The 17,924-nt window shown below is 55.8% G+C and overlaps 1 protein-coding gene across 1 annotated transcript in view; it reads left to right on the top strand.

Moving 5' to 3' along the window:
• PEX14 (peroxisomal biogenesis factor 14) overlaps nt 1-17,627 on the top strand; it is a 146,284-nt gene extending 128,657 nt beyond the window's left edge. Inside the window, exons 5-9 of the mRNA XM_047870730.1 lie at nt 6,060-6,145; nt 9,269-9,371; nt 10,545-10,642; nt 14,423-14,514; nt 16,328-17,627. Of these exons, the coding sequence (XP_047726686.1) occupies nt 6,060-6,145; nt 9,269-9,371; nt 10,545-10,642; nt 14,423-14,514; nt 16,328-16,775 (827 nt within the window). The 3' untranslated portion in view covers nt 16,776-17,627. The remainder of the gene's footprint in view (nt 1-6,059; nt 6,146-9,268; nt 9,372-10,544; nt 10,643-14,422; nt 14,515-16,327) is intronic.
• The last annotated feature ends 297 nt before the right edge of the window (nt 17,628-17,924 follow it).

Raw genomic sequence — 17,924 nt, 5'->3', positions numbered from 1 at the left:
GGTGTCCATTTTGTTCTTTTTTTCCTCCTCTTTTGTGACTCATTCTTTTTGTATTTGAAGATGTCTTTGCTTGCCCCAAGGATTTCCTTCTCTGTTTTCTGTTTTCTTATAGCAGCTTTAGAGTTTTTGCTTTCTGGCTTTGGTGTGCGATCCACTTCGAGTTAATGTGTATATGATACAAGGTGAGAGTTGAGATTCACTCTCTTCCCTCTGTGGCTCTCCAGTTGTCCCAGCACAGTTGTTACAGAGATTATCCTTTCCCTGGGCCTCTTTGGCAAAAAAAAAAAAAAAAAAAAAAAAAAAAAAAAAAAAAAAAAAAATCCCTTGACTGTATAAGCCTGGGCCTATTCCTGGATGCTTCTGAGTTCTTAGAGTTTAATTAGAGCTTATATATTTTGATCTGTGAGTGAGGATATAGATATGACTGTCAGAGTCCTTCCTGCCTAAAGATGACACTGCTGATAGCATTGCAGCCTGTCAGAAGTGGAAAAGATGGCCTTTCGTGTGATGTTCACATGAAGGGCCTTGAATTTTCAGGTGTGGCCGTGGTGGGGCTACCGTGGTGCCTTTGCCCTTGCTGCCCAGTGCTTCTGTTCAGAGCAGAGCTGTTGTGTTTCTCGGTGCCATGCTCTGGTTGGTTTGTCCTTCTGGCTGCTGCCACCATGCTCCGCCGGGTGCCCCAGCGTGCCCCCATACAGTGGCCGGCCCCCCGCAGCTCGGCCTGTAGTACAGCCGGTCGCCAGTCTCTGTGCATTTAGCCCCGCCACTCTGTGCCGTAACAAGCCCCGGTTTGGCAGACTGGCTTTATTCCAGGCCCTCACTGTGGAAGAGCCTGTCTTATTTAATTTCCAGGGTGGCTTGTGAGTGAAGCTGTTGGGATGATTTGAGCAGCTGGGTAGGGCGCGATGTGGAATCACAGCCCCAGCCTTGGTGAGCGTGGAGGGGACCCCAGCTAGGCTTGCCTGGTTGCTGGCACTGCCTCGCCCTGCACTCAGGCTGCCAGCCTCCCCGAGGCCTTGATAGTTTCTCCGTGTCGTCAGCAGCATGATCTTGTGACGCTTACTGGATTGTGGCGTTGCCGTGATATCAGTGAGTCCGGGTTCGTGACTTGGTGGCTTCGAGTTCAACATTGCTGTGTTGCTGTGTGGGATTCCCAGCCCCACATGCGTCATTTGCCGTTTGTTCTCACCTACTAGGTGAGAATTTCTTGGTCGATGGAAGTTAGACTAAAGGACTGGAGTAATGTTGGTTTAGTTGTGTTCACGGAATGGTTCAGGAGCCACAGGGATGCATCTCTCCTGCCCCCGACAGGGCCACCACACGCGGTGGGTTCATCTGAAACCCTATGCTTTGGGCAGGCAGACTGGCCGAGCTCAAGCTAGTTGACAAAGTCCTTGGAAGGTTAAAGAAGGCATTGAGTTTCAAAGAGCCCTTCGCTCTTCTCCCTGCGGTGATTTGGCCTCTGACCTTGCGGCAGCCTAAGGCATCAGCGCAGGCCCAGCAGTGCTCAGTTGTGCAGGCTGAACACTGCTTCCACGGCTGACTGCCTCTTTATTCTTCGTGAGATGCCAGCGACGAGGTGTTGTTGGTAAAGCACCCGGCCATTCAGCTCATTAGCTGGCCGTACCTATTGGGGAGGTGCTGTGGACAATTTGAATCTGAGTGACAGTAAACAAACATATCATTGTTCCTCCACTCTTCCAACGGCACAGAGCTCTGCCACCTTCAGTCAAGTGGTCTGTGCTTGACAAGAAGAGAAGAACGTCCTTGGGAGCCACCGGGTCGGTGGTGTGGAACCGGGATCTCTGGTCTCCGGCTTCTCGCCTGCCTTGTACGCAGGCAGGCGTCTGCTTCCAGACTGGAGGCTTGGAAGCTTTGAAAAGGCTCATTTGTTCTGCTTCCCTCACTTCCAAGCTAGAGCAGAAGACTGGCCCCATTTTCTGCCCTTGACTCTAAAATTCTGGACATTCGGGGAGGGTGGGGACCAGAGAGGTGTATCTCCCAGGTACTCTGTTCCTTTGTGGGGGCCTGCACTGGGCTTGGAAAAAATGGGCCCCAGGGTGGGCGGCAGGGAGACTCCGAGTGGTCACGGTGGGGGGTTTGAGCCAGTTTGGGATCACATCGAGTGCTTTGCTCTGTTACCTTTGAAATCCACGCGGCAGGTCAGAGTTACCTCCTCTTACTTTCTCTCTTTTTTCATTTTGCCACAAGACAGAATTGTATCACACATCTCCAAAACGAGTAAAATGGCATTTCAGCTTCTTGTCTTTATAGACTCTCTGAACTTTAGGAAAGATCATTCTGGTCCCTTTTCATTAATAATGAAAACCAAGGGGCAATAAAATGTTCTTAACGCGAGCATGTCAGGAACGAGTCGCAGTGTGGGGGTGAAGGGTGCGGCCGGCAGGGAGCCACAGGTGTTGCTTGGTGCTTGAGGAGGTCAGAGCTCTGGAAAGGTGGCGGCCGCTGGAGGAGGGGTTCTGGTTCGTGGACCCCTGAACTGCCAGCATCTGTTCAGCCTTCCAGCTCCAGTACCCAGAATGAGAGACTGCGCTTCTCCAGGCACGATGTTTGCAGGAAAGAAGGAAGCGGGCAAGCTTTGGTTCTGGTCCAGTTTCTAGCGCGTTGCAGCTGTTCTCTTGCAGGAGATTGAGTGAGTATTTGAGAAGTCAGTGGTGAATAGAATATTCTAGAAACATGCCCATTTTGAAGCTGTTCTCTCTGAGGATTTGGGCAGCACAGATGGAGGTGCCAGGTGTGGACGAAAGCCCTCCTGAACAGTGACTCTTGAAGAGTGACAAGGTGACTGTCTCCACTTTTTCCTCCTAAAAATGGACTCGTACTGGATGTTGGACGCTGCATCGAGGCACTCAGAGCGGAGTGGGCTCGGGATGCGACCAATGAGAAGGTTGCCTGGGACTCAGAGCCCCCTGGCTCCTCTGGGTCAGGGTAGAAATGTCCGTCTACGTCGGGGGTCTCAGAGCTTTTGATTTAATGAGCCGCAGTTGCTTATCCGCATAGATGCTTGTTGGGTGGGCACGCTCACTACAGCAGAGCAGCAGAGCTCCTTTCTGGAGACAGTTTCTGTGACCCAGAGAGTCACTACACAGCCCCAGGAGGGAGTGGGGACGCCCTGGCTTGCCATAACCCACACCCCAGAGCCCATGCGACACGCCAAGATGCGCCATAAGCAGAGTCAAAAGACATATACCGGGAGGGACTTTTGCAGCTTCTGTCACAGACAAAGGACTAATTTTCCAGGCTCCTCCATCACTGTCACCTTTGCCTCCTGAAAGCCCCCTTCAGCAGTATAAGAAGTTTTATAAATTGATGAGGAAATCGAGTAGGAGAGCAGGATCACATACAGTACCCCAGAAAGGACACACAGGGAAGAGATGTTCAGTCCTCTCTGGAAGATAAAGGCAAATGAAAACTGGAGTGGGGGACTCTTTTCTGCTTAGTACGGGCAGAAATCTGAGTGTGTTGAGCCCGCGGTGCTGCTGTGAGGAAGTAGGCACTCTTGGACACGGCTGGTGGGAGCCCCCTGGTTCAGCCCCCGTGGAGGACTATTTGACAGTATCTTTCCAAATTGCAAATTGCCTGCACTTCCGACCTAGGCGCCTAGGGATTGACGTGCACGGCTGTACTCGGACGTATACGTGAGATGACACGCGGTCACAGTCCTTGGGGGCAGCGTTGTGTGAAACAGTAAGAGGCCGGAAATCAATGGGGAGTTGCTTAAATGGAATATTAGGCAGCTCTGGAAAGACAGCAGAATGAGGACGAGGGGGAACGGGCAGATAATACGGAGCAGTGTTGCCTTAGACGTGCATAAAAAGTCTCAGGCAGGACAGACAGGAAGCTGTTCACAGTGGCTGCTGATGCTGGAGGGAGGCTGTTGGCAGTAGAATGACAAGATGATCTGTGTGCTTTTTAGACCGTGTGCGTCTCGTAGCTCCTCAAAAACTGTAAAACAGAAAAGGGAGTTGAGGGCTGAGGGGGGGTGGGCATCTTGGGAGTAAGTGCAGGAGACTCCAGGGCTGGGCCACCTTGGGAAACTGGTTGGGAGTCTGTAGGCCACACAGGTAGTGAGCAGGGAGGTGGCTGATGAGAGACTCTTCCAGGCCCCTGCGTCACTGTCGCGTCCGCCTCCTGAAACCCCATTCAGCTCAGGGAGGCGGGAGCGGCGCCCTTGCCACTTTGAGGGTCTTTGCCACTTGGACCAACCCCCCCACCCCCCCGCGGCCTGTGTGTCAGCAGCCCCTCCTCCCTGAGTGCCCACGTCCTGCCACTGAGCTTTGAGAAGTTCCCTCGCCCGCTCCCCTCTGGTCACGAGATGCCAGGATGTGACGAGGACCTGGAGAGCCTGCACGCCCAGGGACAGGTGAAGGCAGAGACCCCCGGCGCCCGCCCCTGGTGTCTGCCCCTGCCCGTGCTTCGGCTTTGCCCCCTGACCTCGTGCTCTTTTCAAGAAGTTCGGGAATGCGGTTGCTCTTCCTCCTCTTACCCTTTCCTCTCCTAAATGCGCGTGCGCACCCCGGCTTCCTTGTCATAGCAGTCCCGGTGGGTGCCTTCTGGGCAGCCTGCTTCGGGCGCTGTGGTCTGCTGCCACGGATGGATTAGTGTCCTGCATTAGTGCCCTGCCTTCCCTGGCAGGTCCCTTGAGAGGAGGCCGAGCGTCAGGGAAGATTATGGACACGAAGGCACTTTGTAAACAGTGCATGGGAAAGATTGTGAGGTAGAGAACCCCGCTCTCCTCCATTCAGGAGTTGGGGGGGGCGGTCTCCTGGAGGCTATTCTAGAGCACTGGGCCTGGGGCCTGCACCTGCGCAAGGACTGGCTGCCCATTTCCGGTCCCTTCACAGCAGCAGCACGTTGTCATCCTGGCCCCGTCCCTCTTACCTTTTGTGGCCCCTTTGGTAGCCTCTTCCCTGCCTCCTCACCTCTCTACCTCCCACTTGTATCTCGCCCTCGAGGACACCCCGTGTTATCTCCCAAAATACAGAGCTGACTGGGTCACTCCTGATTCAGAGCCTTCGGTGACCCCAGTGCTGTGATCCACCTCTTCTCCCCGCTCTGCCCTCTACCACTCCCGCTTGGGTGACCCCTCTCTGCTCTTGCTGGCCTCCCCCCTTGGATAGGCCCAGTTGCTCACTTGGGTCACACTGGCCACCTTCTCTCCTTTGAACAAAAGTCAACCCCTACCTTTGTACTTGCTCGTCCCTTGCCTGGAGCTCTCTCCTTGGGACCCCACAGGCCTCAGCATCTGCCTCTTCCAAGGCCCTGCCGACCCCTGCTTCTCTCCCCCGACTCCCCGGCATCACCCTGTTGCCCCCCCCCCTTTTTAAGATTTTATTTATTTAAGTAATCTCTACACCCAACGTGGGGGATCGAACTGACAACCCCGAGATCAAGAGTCTCCTGCTCCACTGACTGAGCCAGCCAGGTGCCTGCCCTGTTGGGCCTTCTTGATCACTCTCCGGAGTTGCCTTGCTCAGTTGTTTGGAAGCTGTCTCCTGCACTTGTTGAGTGTGAGAGCAGACCAGGACACGGGGGTCTCGTCGCCATTGTGCCCCCGTGCCTGCAACACGGTCGGGCACGCAGAGGATGCTTCATGAAGTCTTGAGTACACAGATGGTGCAGGCTCCTCTCCCCCGTCCTCTGCCTCTCAAGTGGCTCTTAGCTCATCCCTGTGGGTGGCAGGCGCGGGGACGTGTATTGACGCACACCTAAGTGTGTTTGTGTCAGCCTCGCAGGACCCTTTGTTCCCTGAGAGCGGAGACCATGCCCTAGATCGCCTCTGTCACCTGAGGGCCACCCGAGGCTTGCTCGCCGCCACACATCTCTGCACAGGAGGTGTGAGGTTGAGGCAGGTGGTCCCGAGAGCCCGGAAAGAGCGGGGAGGCGACGCCAAGCCGCTGTTCCCGACCGTCGCACGCCGTCCCGTGTAGTTGTGTGTCACAGATGCCGATCCTCTGAGATTGAGACAGTACACGTGCTCTCCCCCGCCCAGGAAGGACGCGTGTGCTTCTCCTGACGCCCTTTTCTCCCCACCTCAGGCCCTGTGGGGTCCCGATGGAGGGACTACGGCGCCTTGGCTGTCATCACAGCAGGCATTGCGTTTGGCTTTCACCAGCTCTACAAGGTAAGTCCGCCTTCCCTGTGGCTCCCCTGGCATTCAGCCCCATGCTCCCCGTCCCAGGGTTTACCTGTGTCGAGGCACCCAGCCCTGGAGCGCGATGGCAGGAGAGGGGCCGCGTGCGGAGGCAGAGTATACGGAGGAACACGCTTTCTGCGCGGGGCGTCTGGTTCGGGCTCCGTGCTGCCCCCGCCTGCGTGGCAACTCCAGACCCCGCCTCGTCTGCTGCACTCAGCACTGCTCCTCCACGTCCCCACCGCACAGGGTGACCGTGGGGCCCATCCATCTACAGGCCGTGTGCCCGGCACATGCTGAGTGGCCGGGGCATTTCTGAGAGACAGAATAACACGGTGCTTGAGAGCATGGACACTGGGGCCCGGCTGCTGTGTGGCATCCTGCTTCTGCCACCTAGTAGTAGCTCAGTGGTCTCACCTGTAAGACGGGGACAGCGGTACCTACCTCACGAGGCTGTTGTGAAGCCCAAGGGAGTCCCTGCTCCTTTGAAAGTGCTGTGTGCCTGGCACCCAGGAAGCATTCTGTATGCTATTGTTCTACTTTAGTATTGGGAACCAGCTTTGAAAATCTCACTGTGACGCTACTTATGGGCTGTGTTTTCTGTTTGCTGCATATTATCTTGGCATCCACGTAGATCTGGGATTTTTTTCCCGCAAACTTCATGGTCAACCCGCTGGACCCCAGACTTCGTTGTTCCCAACAGAAGTGCAGGCGTGAAATGAACACGTACTTCCTTGATACCAAATACGAACCAGATACTGACCAGCAGACACTAACTTTGATTTGAAGCAAAGCGCGTCTTTTTGAGGACACAGAGCCGGGGGTAAGCCCCAGAGACAACTCTCTACTGGTCCTGGGGAGAAGGCCTCTGCTCCTGAGCCCCTGCGGTTCCACCCTCATTTGCAGATTAAAAAAAAAAAAAAAAAAGTCTGAATGAATTCCCAGATTCAATATTGTAACTTTTAGCACGTGAAACCTGTTTAAACACTGTGCTCTGGGATTCTTAATTTTTGACTTAGTGCGAAATCTAGTGACAGAGTTGTAGCAGAGTGTAATTTTTTCAGGTAACATCTATTCTTGGAATTGGAAATTTCCATGTCAAATCCAGAAGCAAAATGTTCTAGGTCCTGGGACTTCTCCCTCTGACCCGATGCCCCCCCCCCTCCCCCGTCCCCGACCCTGTGTGCTGAAAGCCTGGTTCCAGTCACTGACTGCCTACAGTCATCAAGAAGAATAAAACACTAAGAATTCTCGAAACCACTCCCGGCTCTCCTAAGCAGTACCTAATGGTCACATGGCCGCCCTCGGATGGCCTGCGGCTAGAGGAGCAAAGCAGAGGTATCATCAGTTCTTTCCATGAAGCCCTGATCTTTACGCCTTAAAAAAGAAAGAGACGTTGAAAGATAAGTCACAATGGTGATGAGAATTTCTTTAGTTTCTTTAAATTAAAAAAAAAAAAAAGAGGTAAGAGCTGTCATCTTGTTTTATAGATACGTGACAGTTTGGGCTCGGGTAGTGTATGCGCTCCTTCCCATGGCTTTTTTGATCTCAGAAATCGAATTTTTCGTTAGTTACATGCGTAAGAATCTCTTGACTTGTACACTCGGGAAACTTTCAGCCCAGAACGTAAGGCTACATGTGATGAGTTTCGGCTCAGTTGTGGGTAATAATTCACACAGCGGTTGAAAAGCACTTTGCAAAATAGAAAATGCTTCTATATGTGTGCTAAATAATGATCTTCGCTGAGAAGTCGCTCTTGAAGTGAGTCCTCCCGCAAACCCCTCGTGAGAGACCTCCTTCTCCTTCTCCAGTAGAGCCTTAATGGAGAAGTTGTTCTCTTTTTTTTCCATCGGGGCACCAAATGGAGTAGGAAGCAAAGTTCCTTGGTCACACCTGCCAGCCTGTGCTGTGCTACCTCTAGTCCCACCCCATTAATGGTGACGACTGGGCTCACGCTCCAAAAACAAGAGGCGCCAAGTCCTGAGGCACGTTCTTTCCTCCAGCTCTCCCAGCGGCCACCCTGCTGCCTGCCTTCCGCCCCTTCACACCTCAAAGTAGGCAGCCAGTTACCAGCTGTGCCCCACCTTGCCTTCTTCCTGAATGTTCCAAGACCCCCGTGCTCCCCTAGGCTTCCTGAATTTTGGACCCTGTCATTCAGTTGACCTGTTGCCTCCACCTCCTTTTCCCCAGAGCCCGTGTCTTCAGCTTCCGCCCCTTCCTCTCCTGCTGCCCTTGTGTCTGGGGGGACTTTGACTGCATTTGACTCTCACCTGAAGGAAACTTGTTCTGAGGATTCAAGGCTTACTTTAAAAAACAACAACAAACTTGAGGTGGGACCTCGTTCGATGGCCTTGGAATACCATCTATTATTCTCTAGTAAAAGGACCAAAGGCCCAGAAGTCTGTTGTGGATTTCCATCTAGTTTCTCAAATTATTTTTTGTTTATTGGACTCATTTTTCTCTGAATGGATAATTCATTCACAAGGTTCAAAGTGTTTAGAGGTTCGGAGAAGAAAGCTTCCCTTCCACTGCCTGGAGGCCAACAGTGGGATCTCTTTCTCCTATCACCTTCTACATTTTTATCTTACAACTTTTTTTTTTTTTTAAGTTTATTTGAGAGAGAGCATGTGCACGAGCAGGGGAGGGGCAGAGAGCGAGGGAGACAGAGAATCCCAAGCAGTCTCCGCCTGGTCAGCATGGAGCTGGATGCAGGGCTCGATCCCACAAACTGTGAGATGGTGACCTGAGCCAAAACCGAGGACTTACCTGATGGAGCCATCCAGGTGCCCCTTTATCTTACAGCTTTTAAAGCAGAATTTTAAATAGTTTTTGTTACTGAAATATATGTAGCATCCCGGAGGTAATTAAGTGAAAGAACCAAAAAGAGACCACATGGACCTTCCTCGCCCCTACTTCTGGGTCCTTGTCCTCATTCAGAAAGAATCTTAATCAGCCTCGTAACTTTCAAACGTCTCATTTACGGTGTTTGTGTCGGTGTCGGGTTTCCAAAACCCAGAGGTGACAGAGAGAAAGTTGGTGGGCAGAACTGGCGAGCCCGCTGGAGAATAACCCCAAGTTGGCACCCACTGCTCACACCCACCCTGCTTCTTGTAGAAATACCTGCTCCCCCTCATCGTGGGTGGCCGAGAGGACAGGAAGCACCTGGAGAGGATGGGGGCAAGTCTCTCGGAGCTGAGTGGCAGCGTGGCACAGACAGGTAAAGATTAATGACTCCATCAAGTCGCCCCTCCAAGCCTTCCCGAGCAGCCCCTTCTCGCCCCGCCCCTCCCCCTCGCCTCCACTTTATGTGGTGACTTCATTTATCTGCTCTGAGAATCTGTTCACATTTGCAAATGAAGCCGCCGTCATTTCGGTTTAATTTGAAATTGCTTGTTTACTGTCGGCGCGGCCTCAATTAATTATGTTTTTACGGAAAGGCTCCCAACCTCAGAATATTAATAAGGGGAATAAAATGACAGCCTTTCTAAGGGCTGTAAAGTTCATTTTTAATTTCTGCTTCTGTGAGGTTTTCAGGGGGGTTTTCAGCGATTTTTTTCCCCCTTCCCTCTAAGAATCCAGCACAGGGTCAAGAGAGGCTGTAATTACTGCGGCTCCAGGGACCCCAGCCACCTCCTCTGTCATCGACTCCACAGGGCTGGCGTTCATTACCCGGTGCCCCAGTGATGGCCCAGATTAGCTGGGACCTGTCGCACCAGAGACGGCTTTTCCTCTTTATAAACTTGTTTACTAGACGGAGGCTCTGAATCTAAAAACTCAGGCAAGCGAGAGAGCCACTGTCCCAGGCAGGAGTCTGTCCCACTGGGGTGCACTTGCAGAGACCCCAGAAACGCTCTGGTGCATCTGGCCCTGGGAGGCTGACCCCAGGGCCCACGGCTGGGACACGGTCTGGTACCACCGTGGCCCCGGGAGCTACCGCAGCCTCCGGGTTGGGTACGGAGGGCAGGAAGGAGTGTCAGGAAAGCGGGATTTGCGGTCTTCAACCGCGCCCGGTATCATACGGGTCTGAGATGCGTTTCTCCCAGCTTCGGAGAATCCGAGAACTGCACGGTGAGGGGCGTGAGATGAGGGACGCGGACGCAGCCGAAGTCGGAAGAGCCAAGCAAATCATAAGCACATGTAATTGGAGGGGAGAGGTTTTGGACAGATATACTGTTGACCACGGACAAGTGCACAATAGAAAGATGGAGTGGAAATCCTAGAGGTTAGATACAGTGCAGGTAGATTGCCCGGAGTGCAGATAAATTATATGGATTGTGGGGTGGGGGATGACTGCAGATAAATTAGATGTGGCAGCTATAGGTGTGTGGACAGAGAAGGGAAGAATCTGTGTGTATCATTTAACAGCGATGTGACTGCTTTTTCCTCCCAGTGACTCAGTTACAGATGACTTTAGCCTCCGTCCAGGAGCTGCTGATTCAGCAGCAGCAGAAAGTCCAGGAGCTCGCCCACGAACTGGCCGCAGCCAAGGTACTTGTCCCTGACCCGCTCGGGTCCAGGTCTGCTCTGCTCGGTGCTCTGCTCATTTACAACGTTCCACGGGGTCTGACTTTGTTTTTCTCATGCCGGATGCACAAGCAGGGGCCCACACAGTCCTCGCAGAGAAAGGAGGCGGCCACCGTCCCGTCTCTCCTGCTCCGTGTCCCCTCCTCGCAGGACGGAGGAGAGGCAGCTCTCTGCCTGCGGCCCCTCCTGTGGCAGCTCTCGCCCACGCTCTGGAGGTGGCCGGTGTAGACACAGGGTGGTCTCCGCTGGCACTTTAGGCCACGTTAGGCCACAGGTCACAGCATTTCAAGAGCGAGTCCAGGGAGCAGGGAAGTGGGGGAGTGTGCCAGGGCCCTGGGCGACACCCTGCATCCACGGGCAGATTCTCTACACCCAGGTCTCGGGGAGTCAGGGAGCCCCTAACAGAGCGCCAGCTGGGATTGCCCGGGGCTGTTTCCGTGCCTTACTTCCCAAATCTGGAGTAGTCTTGGCAATATCAGGTCCTGGGATGAGACCTCTTGGGTCAAAATCTGCTTCTGCTGCATGCCAGCTGCGTGAGCACAGGCAAGTTACTTAACCTCCCTGACTTACTTTCCTCATCTGTAAGATGGACCTGTAATGGCACCCCTTCACTGTCTGCACATGCTTAGAACAGTGCCCAGCTGCTGTCAGCTCCCGGGATTGCAGGCTTCTGGCCCAGGCCTGTAGGTGCATGACAGGGTCATTCCCAAGGCACTTAGATTGAGCCCAGGGGACAGTGGTCCAGTGGCTCCAGGATGTCCACTGTCCTCCCCAGTCCATCCCCGTTCCTGTGCTGCTTTCTGGTCGCTTCCACGCAGCCCGTGCTGTAGAGGAACCTACTCTGAGTGGCTCTTCCAGGAGAAGCCCCAGCCGGTGCACAACCAGATGTGAGCCAGCACTCAAAGCTTTTGCGTTTGCAAAACGAAGTGAAACCGGAATCTTTCTATTTCTGATGGAATCTGGGGGTACCTCCTGTGAAGAGGGGTCCCCAAGAATCCCCTTTCCCCTTCTTGGTACCCCACACACGAGGTGCTGCCTGCACTTCCCCCGCAGATGCTGCGGTCGCCCGCGGCCGCCTCTAGCTGCTGTGCGCACTCCCCGTGGGCTAGCGGCCCTTAAAGCAAGCGGGAAGCCTGTATTATGGCCCCCGCCCCACTCTCCTCTATTATCTTTGGAAGCGGTGGCCTGCCAATGGCCAGAAGCCATTCCGGAAATTGGAAAACTGTTTGCAGACCTGAAGCATTAAGATTAAGACCACATGTTGCATTTTAAGAGGGGAGGGGGCCCAGGGTTGTGCTCGGTGGTTGAGCGCTGCCTCTGAGTTTCTTGTGCTTGCCTCCCTGCTGGTCCCGCCCTCCCCCCGCCCCTAGCTGCCTTCATCCTCTCCTGTCCTGACGAGGGGCTCACTGGTGCTGTGTTGAAACCCAAAAGAGGGAAGACTTTGGTTACCCCATAAACCAGAGACTCAGAGCTGTGTTTTCTCAGCTGTAACGTAAGTTTTTATATCTGGCTTCCAAAGTCCTACTGCAGCACTGTAAAAAATTAAAAAGAAGAGCGTTAAGTAATTAAAAAACCTACATAAAACTGAAGGCTGGGAGTTTTCTACAACTGTTTTTTAAAGAGACTGGCTAAAAAGCCCCAGATGTCAGATTTTATTTCTAAATCCTGGCATCTGGCACCATATGCGTTTGGAAATTTGAGTCCTTTGTAGGCCGGTGAGTGGAAATTGCTCCCTTGTTAATGGGCTGCTATGGCTTTCAAGGTCTCAGAGAAGCCAGAACAGTGGCTCCTGGATCTGCGCTGTCTGGTGGTCTGGAGCGAGGACCCCGAGGGGATGTGTGTGCGGGCGACTGGTGTTTGCAGTGGTTGCGTGCGCTCCCGCCGAGACCTCCGGCCCCTCCGAGGGGCTTCTCCCTGTAAAGGAGCGCTCGCCTGAGCAGGCCCAGAGCGGCCCCCACCCCAGGCTAGAAGCCCGCAGAAGGCTGGTGGGACCGTCCAGGGCCCCTCCCCGCTGCCAGCCCGGGTAGAGGTGTCAGGGAAGCCGGGGCCTTGCATGACTAACCAGTGCACTTGAACCCACCTGGAGGTGGCGTCCAGCCTGGTGGATGCAGGCCCGCGCACCTGGGCCCATCATGCCTGGAATTGGCCCATAAACACTTCACAGGCCGCTTGGCCACCGGCAACTGCCATCTGGGGGGCCACCGTTTGGACTTTCCTCTTCTCTGTCTGTCTCAACAAGATTTGCCCAAGAAAGCTGTGGTTGTCTGAAGTTTATTTCGAAAATGGTCAAATCAAAGGGGAAAGGTACGCATGGAAAGACGGCATTTGTCCCTTTCTCCCGTGGACCCTCTTCGGGGAGAGAATCGGAGTTAAGTCCTAGAACAGCTTCCTTCCCTCTGCTGAGCCTTCAGAGTCATCCCCAAACACTGACTGTGGATGGACTGTGTGACCTGCATGCTGTGGTAGCTTTGCACTTAGTGGGGTGCGGCCTGGGGGCCCGACCCCGCTGAGGAGGGAGACGCAGGCCTCCCAGCAGCACGGGAAGGTGCTCCGAGGCGAAGCCTGTCTTCCGGGCCTGCTTGAGATTGGAGCTGTGGGCCGGGCCGGGCGGGTGCCCAGCGGTCTCCCTGACCCCCCAGTACAGGCACGCCTCAGAGATACTGCGGGTCTGGTTCCAGACCACCATAGTGAAGCAATTATTGCAAGAAAGCGAGTCACGTTACTTTTTTGATTCCTCGGTGCACGTGAAAGTTCTGTTTACGCTATACTTTATTAAGGATGTAGTAGCATTATGCCGAGGAAAACGTACCTACCTTAAATTTAAAAATACCTTATTGCTAAAAAATGCTGATCGTCATGTGAACTTTCAGCAAGAGTCCTATTCGCTGATCACAGATCCCCACCACGAATACAATAATAATGAAAAAGTTTGAAACACTGTGAGAATTGCCGAAACGTGACACAGAGACACAAAGCAAACGGTTCCGGGGCACCCGGCGCCAACAGACTTGCTCGATGCAGGGTCGCCACGGACCTTCCCTCTGTAAGAACGCAGGTCTGCGAAGCGCAGTAAAACGAGGTAGGCCCGTACCGTGGGGTTGTGGTGGCTGCCGGTCTCACCCCCGAGTCCAGTCCTGTGTGTGGTGGTCTCTGCAGGGAGGGTGGCTCCGCTGGTGTAGTTGGTGTGGAGATGGGAGTCACCTGTTCTGTTAGTTGGTTTTAATGGGACGTTTCAAACCCGTGACGGAAACAGGGCTGCAGCCCGGACAGTGTGCTTCTGTCGCACAGCTGGGCGCGTGTCTCAGCCGGGCTCTGCTCGTGCCCCCAGCTTGCTTTGCGGCCCCTGCCGGACAGTGGGTCATCACGTATCGCAGACGCTTCCTGTTTGCATCTCTTGAAGGATAGGGGCTCTTTTGCTGCTGGTATTTTGCACAGCCAGAATACCGTTACTCTACGGCTAAATGCATGTCACAATTGCTCAATATCCTCAGATACCCGAACAGAGTGGTGGCGGTATTTGTTTTTAGGGTGCCGTCATTTAAACAGAAAGACCCAGGAGGGTAGACCCCTGGATGGGCAGTGGCAGAACCTTCCCAAGCGGTCTCCAAGCTGGCACGCAGGACACAGCACGCCCTGCATCCTGCTGATGCTGCGGCCCCTCCCGCCACCCTGGCTGGCGGAGCCCCACGGGGAGGGAGGGGGGGTGCCGCTCTGATCCTTGTTCTCCCGTGTTTTGACTTTCAGGCCACTACATCTACCAATTGGATCTTGGAGTCCCAGAATATCAATGAACTCAAGTCGGAAATTAACTCCTTGAAAGGGCTGCTTTTAAATCGGTAGGAGGAGAGAGGGGGTTGGGCTGTGGTTCTGCCCCAGCCTGGGGCCGCCAAGTGGGAGCCCCTGGGGCCTGTCCAGCTGTCACAGGAAGGGATGAGACGAGTCCCCCTGAGGGGCTCCTGTCTGTCCAGCCCCTGATTGAGCCGGGAGACTCAGGGGTTGAGTTTGGGAACCTTGGGAGCTTCTCTTTTCCCTCCCCCAGAGGTGCCCCCCCCCCCCCCCCCACTCCAAGGGGGACAGCCTGGGGTGCCTTGTCAAGACCCGGTCAGGGACAGCTGCAGCCAAAACACGGGACCTGGAGCTGAAGAGAACATCCCCATCCTGAAACAGGGCCTCCAGGCGGGGCCATCGCCTCCTCCTCCCTCCTGAGCCCTGACAGGACCTCTCAGTGGACAGTGTGGTCCCAGAGAAGTTCCTCGCAGAAGGCCAAGGAGCCCTCAGTTGGAAGGATTCTCCGATTCAGGGCAGGGGACAGAAGCAGTGCCTGCCATCCCGCCCCTAGCTTCTTTGGTCTCCTCCTGTCCTGCAGTGACAGCACCTGCCATGAGCCCTGACAGTGGAGGCCGTGTCACCAGTGCAGCCCTGAGTGGAGGGGTGACCAACCTGTGCTGGCTTTAAATCCGCAAGCCCTGTGCCCCAGGAGCCACTCAGTCCCGAGGTGGATACTGGGATGGTTGGCCACCTGGCCCGCAGGGCACTTTGGGTCGGCCTTGCCTGGCTTCTCACTTCTCTGGGGTTTAGTAGGGGCTCTGTGAGGTGGTCCAAAGGTTCAATCACTCGGGGTCAAGGATTGGGGGCTGCAGGGGTCTTGTGGCCCCAACCAGGGGACCCATTTCTCTAAGCCACCTTCTTGTAGGCCCTCTTGGGAGAAAAGAACATGGCCCTAAGAGAGGTGTGACTGAGCTTGGCGACTAGAGGGTTGTCATTAGGAGAAATCTTTTGTGTTTCTGAACCTAGGAGACAAGAGCCTTTGAGGTCAGGGGGACAGAGAGCAGGGAGTTTGAAAACTTTGGAGGCAAGGAAACCGCCAACTGCATTTCTGTTAGCATCCACGCTGCCTTTGCTGTACGCACGCCATGCTGTGGGGTCGGGGCAGCCAGGGGAGCTGTCCTGAGACCAGCGCTGGTGGACCGTGGGCAGCCCAGGAGGGAGCGGCCATTGTCCTAAGCCTTTGTCCTCTCGGCTCAGTCAGAGATGGGCCTGCCCGCCCTCGAGCCATTGCCAAGCGGACCTGACTTCCCGGGTCCCTCGTGCAATCGGCTTAGGTCCGGGCTGGCCCAGGGCACTGGCGTTACCCTTCTGGTTGTGAGGTCTCTGAGCCCGTAGCCAGTGGCCAGGCCTTCCCACTTCTGCCCAGGTCGGAGATAAGGTAGACGGAGTCGAGGCCACGTGGCTTGGGTCCCCAAGTCCCTGGCTCAGCCTCAGTTCCCTGCTGGCCCCTCCACCCCCAGCCCCCTCTCCTAGGGGCTAAGGACTGGGAGGGAGCAGGCTTCAGTTGTGGCAGCCCCTGGGGCCAGCTGTCCAGTACCTGCCAAGAAAGGCAGGCCTGGTCCAGGCAGGGAGGGCCCGGGAGGCACCCTGAGTGAGGCAGGGTGCTCTGAGGGCACTTCTGGCTTCCACTTCTGCTCCAACCTCCAACCAGCCAAGAGGCCTTTTTTCTGGGTGGCAGGGTGGGAGGTGGGCGGCCCAGTGCGTCCTGCCCCCTGCTCAGCGGCCCGGGGGGAGTGCGTTGGCCGGGGGACGTGTGTGGCTCTGCCGAGCGAGGGCCCCAGGGTACTGGCACCAACCCTGCTTCTTCTCTCCCTCTGTCAGGAGGCAGTTCCCACCGTCCCCCTCGGCCCCGAAGATCCCGTCCTGGCAGATCCCGGTCAAGTCCCCGTCCCCCTCCAGCCCCGCTGCTGCCACCCATCACAGCAGCAGTGACATCTCGCCCGTCAGCAACGAGTCCGCGTCATCCTCGCCCGTGAAGGAGGGCCACAGCCCCGAGGGCTCCACGGCCACCTACCACCTGCTGGGCCCCCAGGAGGAGGGCCAGGGGGTGGTGGACGTCAAGGGCCAGGTGAGAATGGAGGTGCAGGGCGAGGAGGAGAAGAGGGAGGACGAGGAGGAGGAGGAGGAGGAGGACGTGAGCCACGTGGACGAGGAAGACTGCCTGGGGGTGCAGAGGGAGGACCGCCGGGGTGGGGACGGCCAGATCAACGAGCAGGTGGAAAAGCTGCGACGGCCCGAGGGTGCCAGCAATGAGAACGAGCGGGACTAGGCCCCGAGGGCAGCTGGCCGCCTCCGCTGGGCCGCCTGGCCGGGCTCCTCCTCCTCCTCCAGCTCCGGGAGGGCCGCCTTGTGCAGGTGGGGCCGAGCTGTCGCAGCCTCCCGAGCTCTGCGCGCGGGGACGAGTCTCCGTGCAGCCGGCCTCTCTGTCCTGAACGCCAGCCCCAGCCTGCCGCTTCCTCCGCTCGGCCCCAGCCAGCTGGGCCTCGGCCTTGTTCTCCCGTCCGGCTGAGGGCGCAAATTTTCCGGGCCCGGGCCCACCTCAGCCCTGTCTCCCAGACGGAGGTCTTGTCCAGGGCGTGTCTGCTGAGCATCTTAGCTAACCTAACACCGTGCATGACAAGAGGTAGTTTAATTACCTGGCTCCGGTCCTCCGCGGAGGAAGAGCCGCGTTGATGTGGTATCTGCTGACCTGCCGCCCTCCCGTCCTGCCGCGGCTCCTTCACTAGCCTCACAAGGGGCCGGGGGCCGTCTCGTCACGTGTCCAGAAGCCACGGCCCTGTGCTCTTCTCTCTCTCGGCAAGGGCCTCCCGGGGCCCCACAGCCGGCTCTTGTCCAGAGGCTGCGCCCCCACGCGCCGTCCACGCCCCACCGCGCCCGTCGTCCTTCCAGACAAATGAAATCATTCTGCACTTCTCCCGTCCTCGCTCGCTCGCTGCATTGTGACTCAGCTAACCCCATGGCGAGACGTGGTTCTCACTCCCACATAGGAGCCAGGCGTCAGGGCCCCCCTGTCTGCCCCCCGCCCCCGAAACACATGTTCATTTGTGTGATCAGGTATAGGTTTCAGAATATAAGATACTACTGTATATAATTGTAATAAATACGAGTTGTCACTATTTAATTCCTGCCTGTGGCTCCCTGTCTGCTCGCGGCATCCGCTGCCCGGGAGTGGGTCTCACCCAGGGCTGTGCCGCTGAGCCCGGAGGGGGGCCGGGTGGGTTGCCTGGGCAGCCCTTCCCGTGGGCCCGATGGGTGACAGGCCCTTTCCTGAGGCAGGTTTCGTTAGCCGCTCCCCGATGGCTGGAGGGTTTGGTCCTCGGCTTGGAGTGTGGAAGGGCGACATCCTGATGTGGGAAGGGACCTCATGTTACTGTATATAGACCTGGTGTTGAGCGTGATGAGCTCTCCTTCCTTAAAT

Source organism: Prionailurus viverrinus, chromosome C1 (genome assembly GCF_022837055.1).
Source record: "Prionailurus viverrinus isolate Anna chromosome C1, UM_Priviv_1.0, whole genome shotgun sequence".
Taxonomy (NCBI): domain Eukaryota; kingdom Metazoa; phylum Chordata; class Mammalia; order Carnivora; family Felidae; genus Prionailurus; species Prionailurus viverrinus.
The sequence above is the reverse complement of the archived record's forward strand: the minus strand, read 5'-3'. Positions and strand labels throughout refer to the sequence as shown.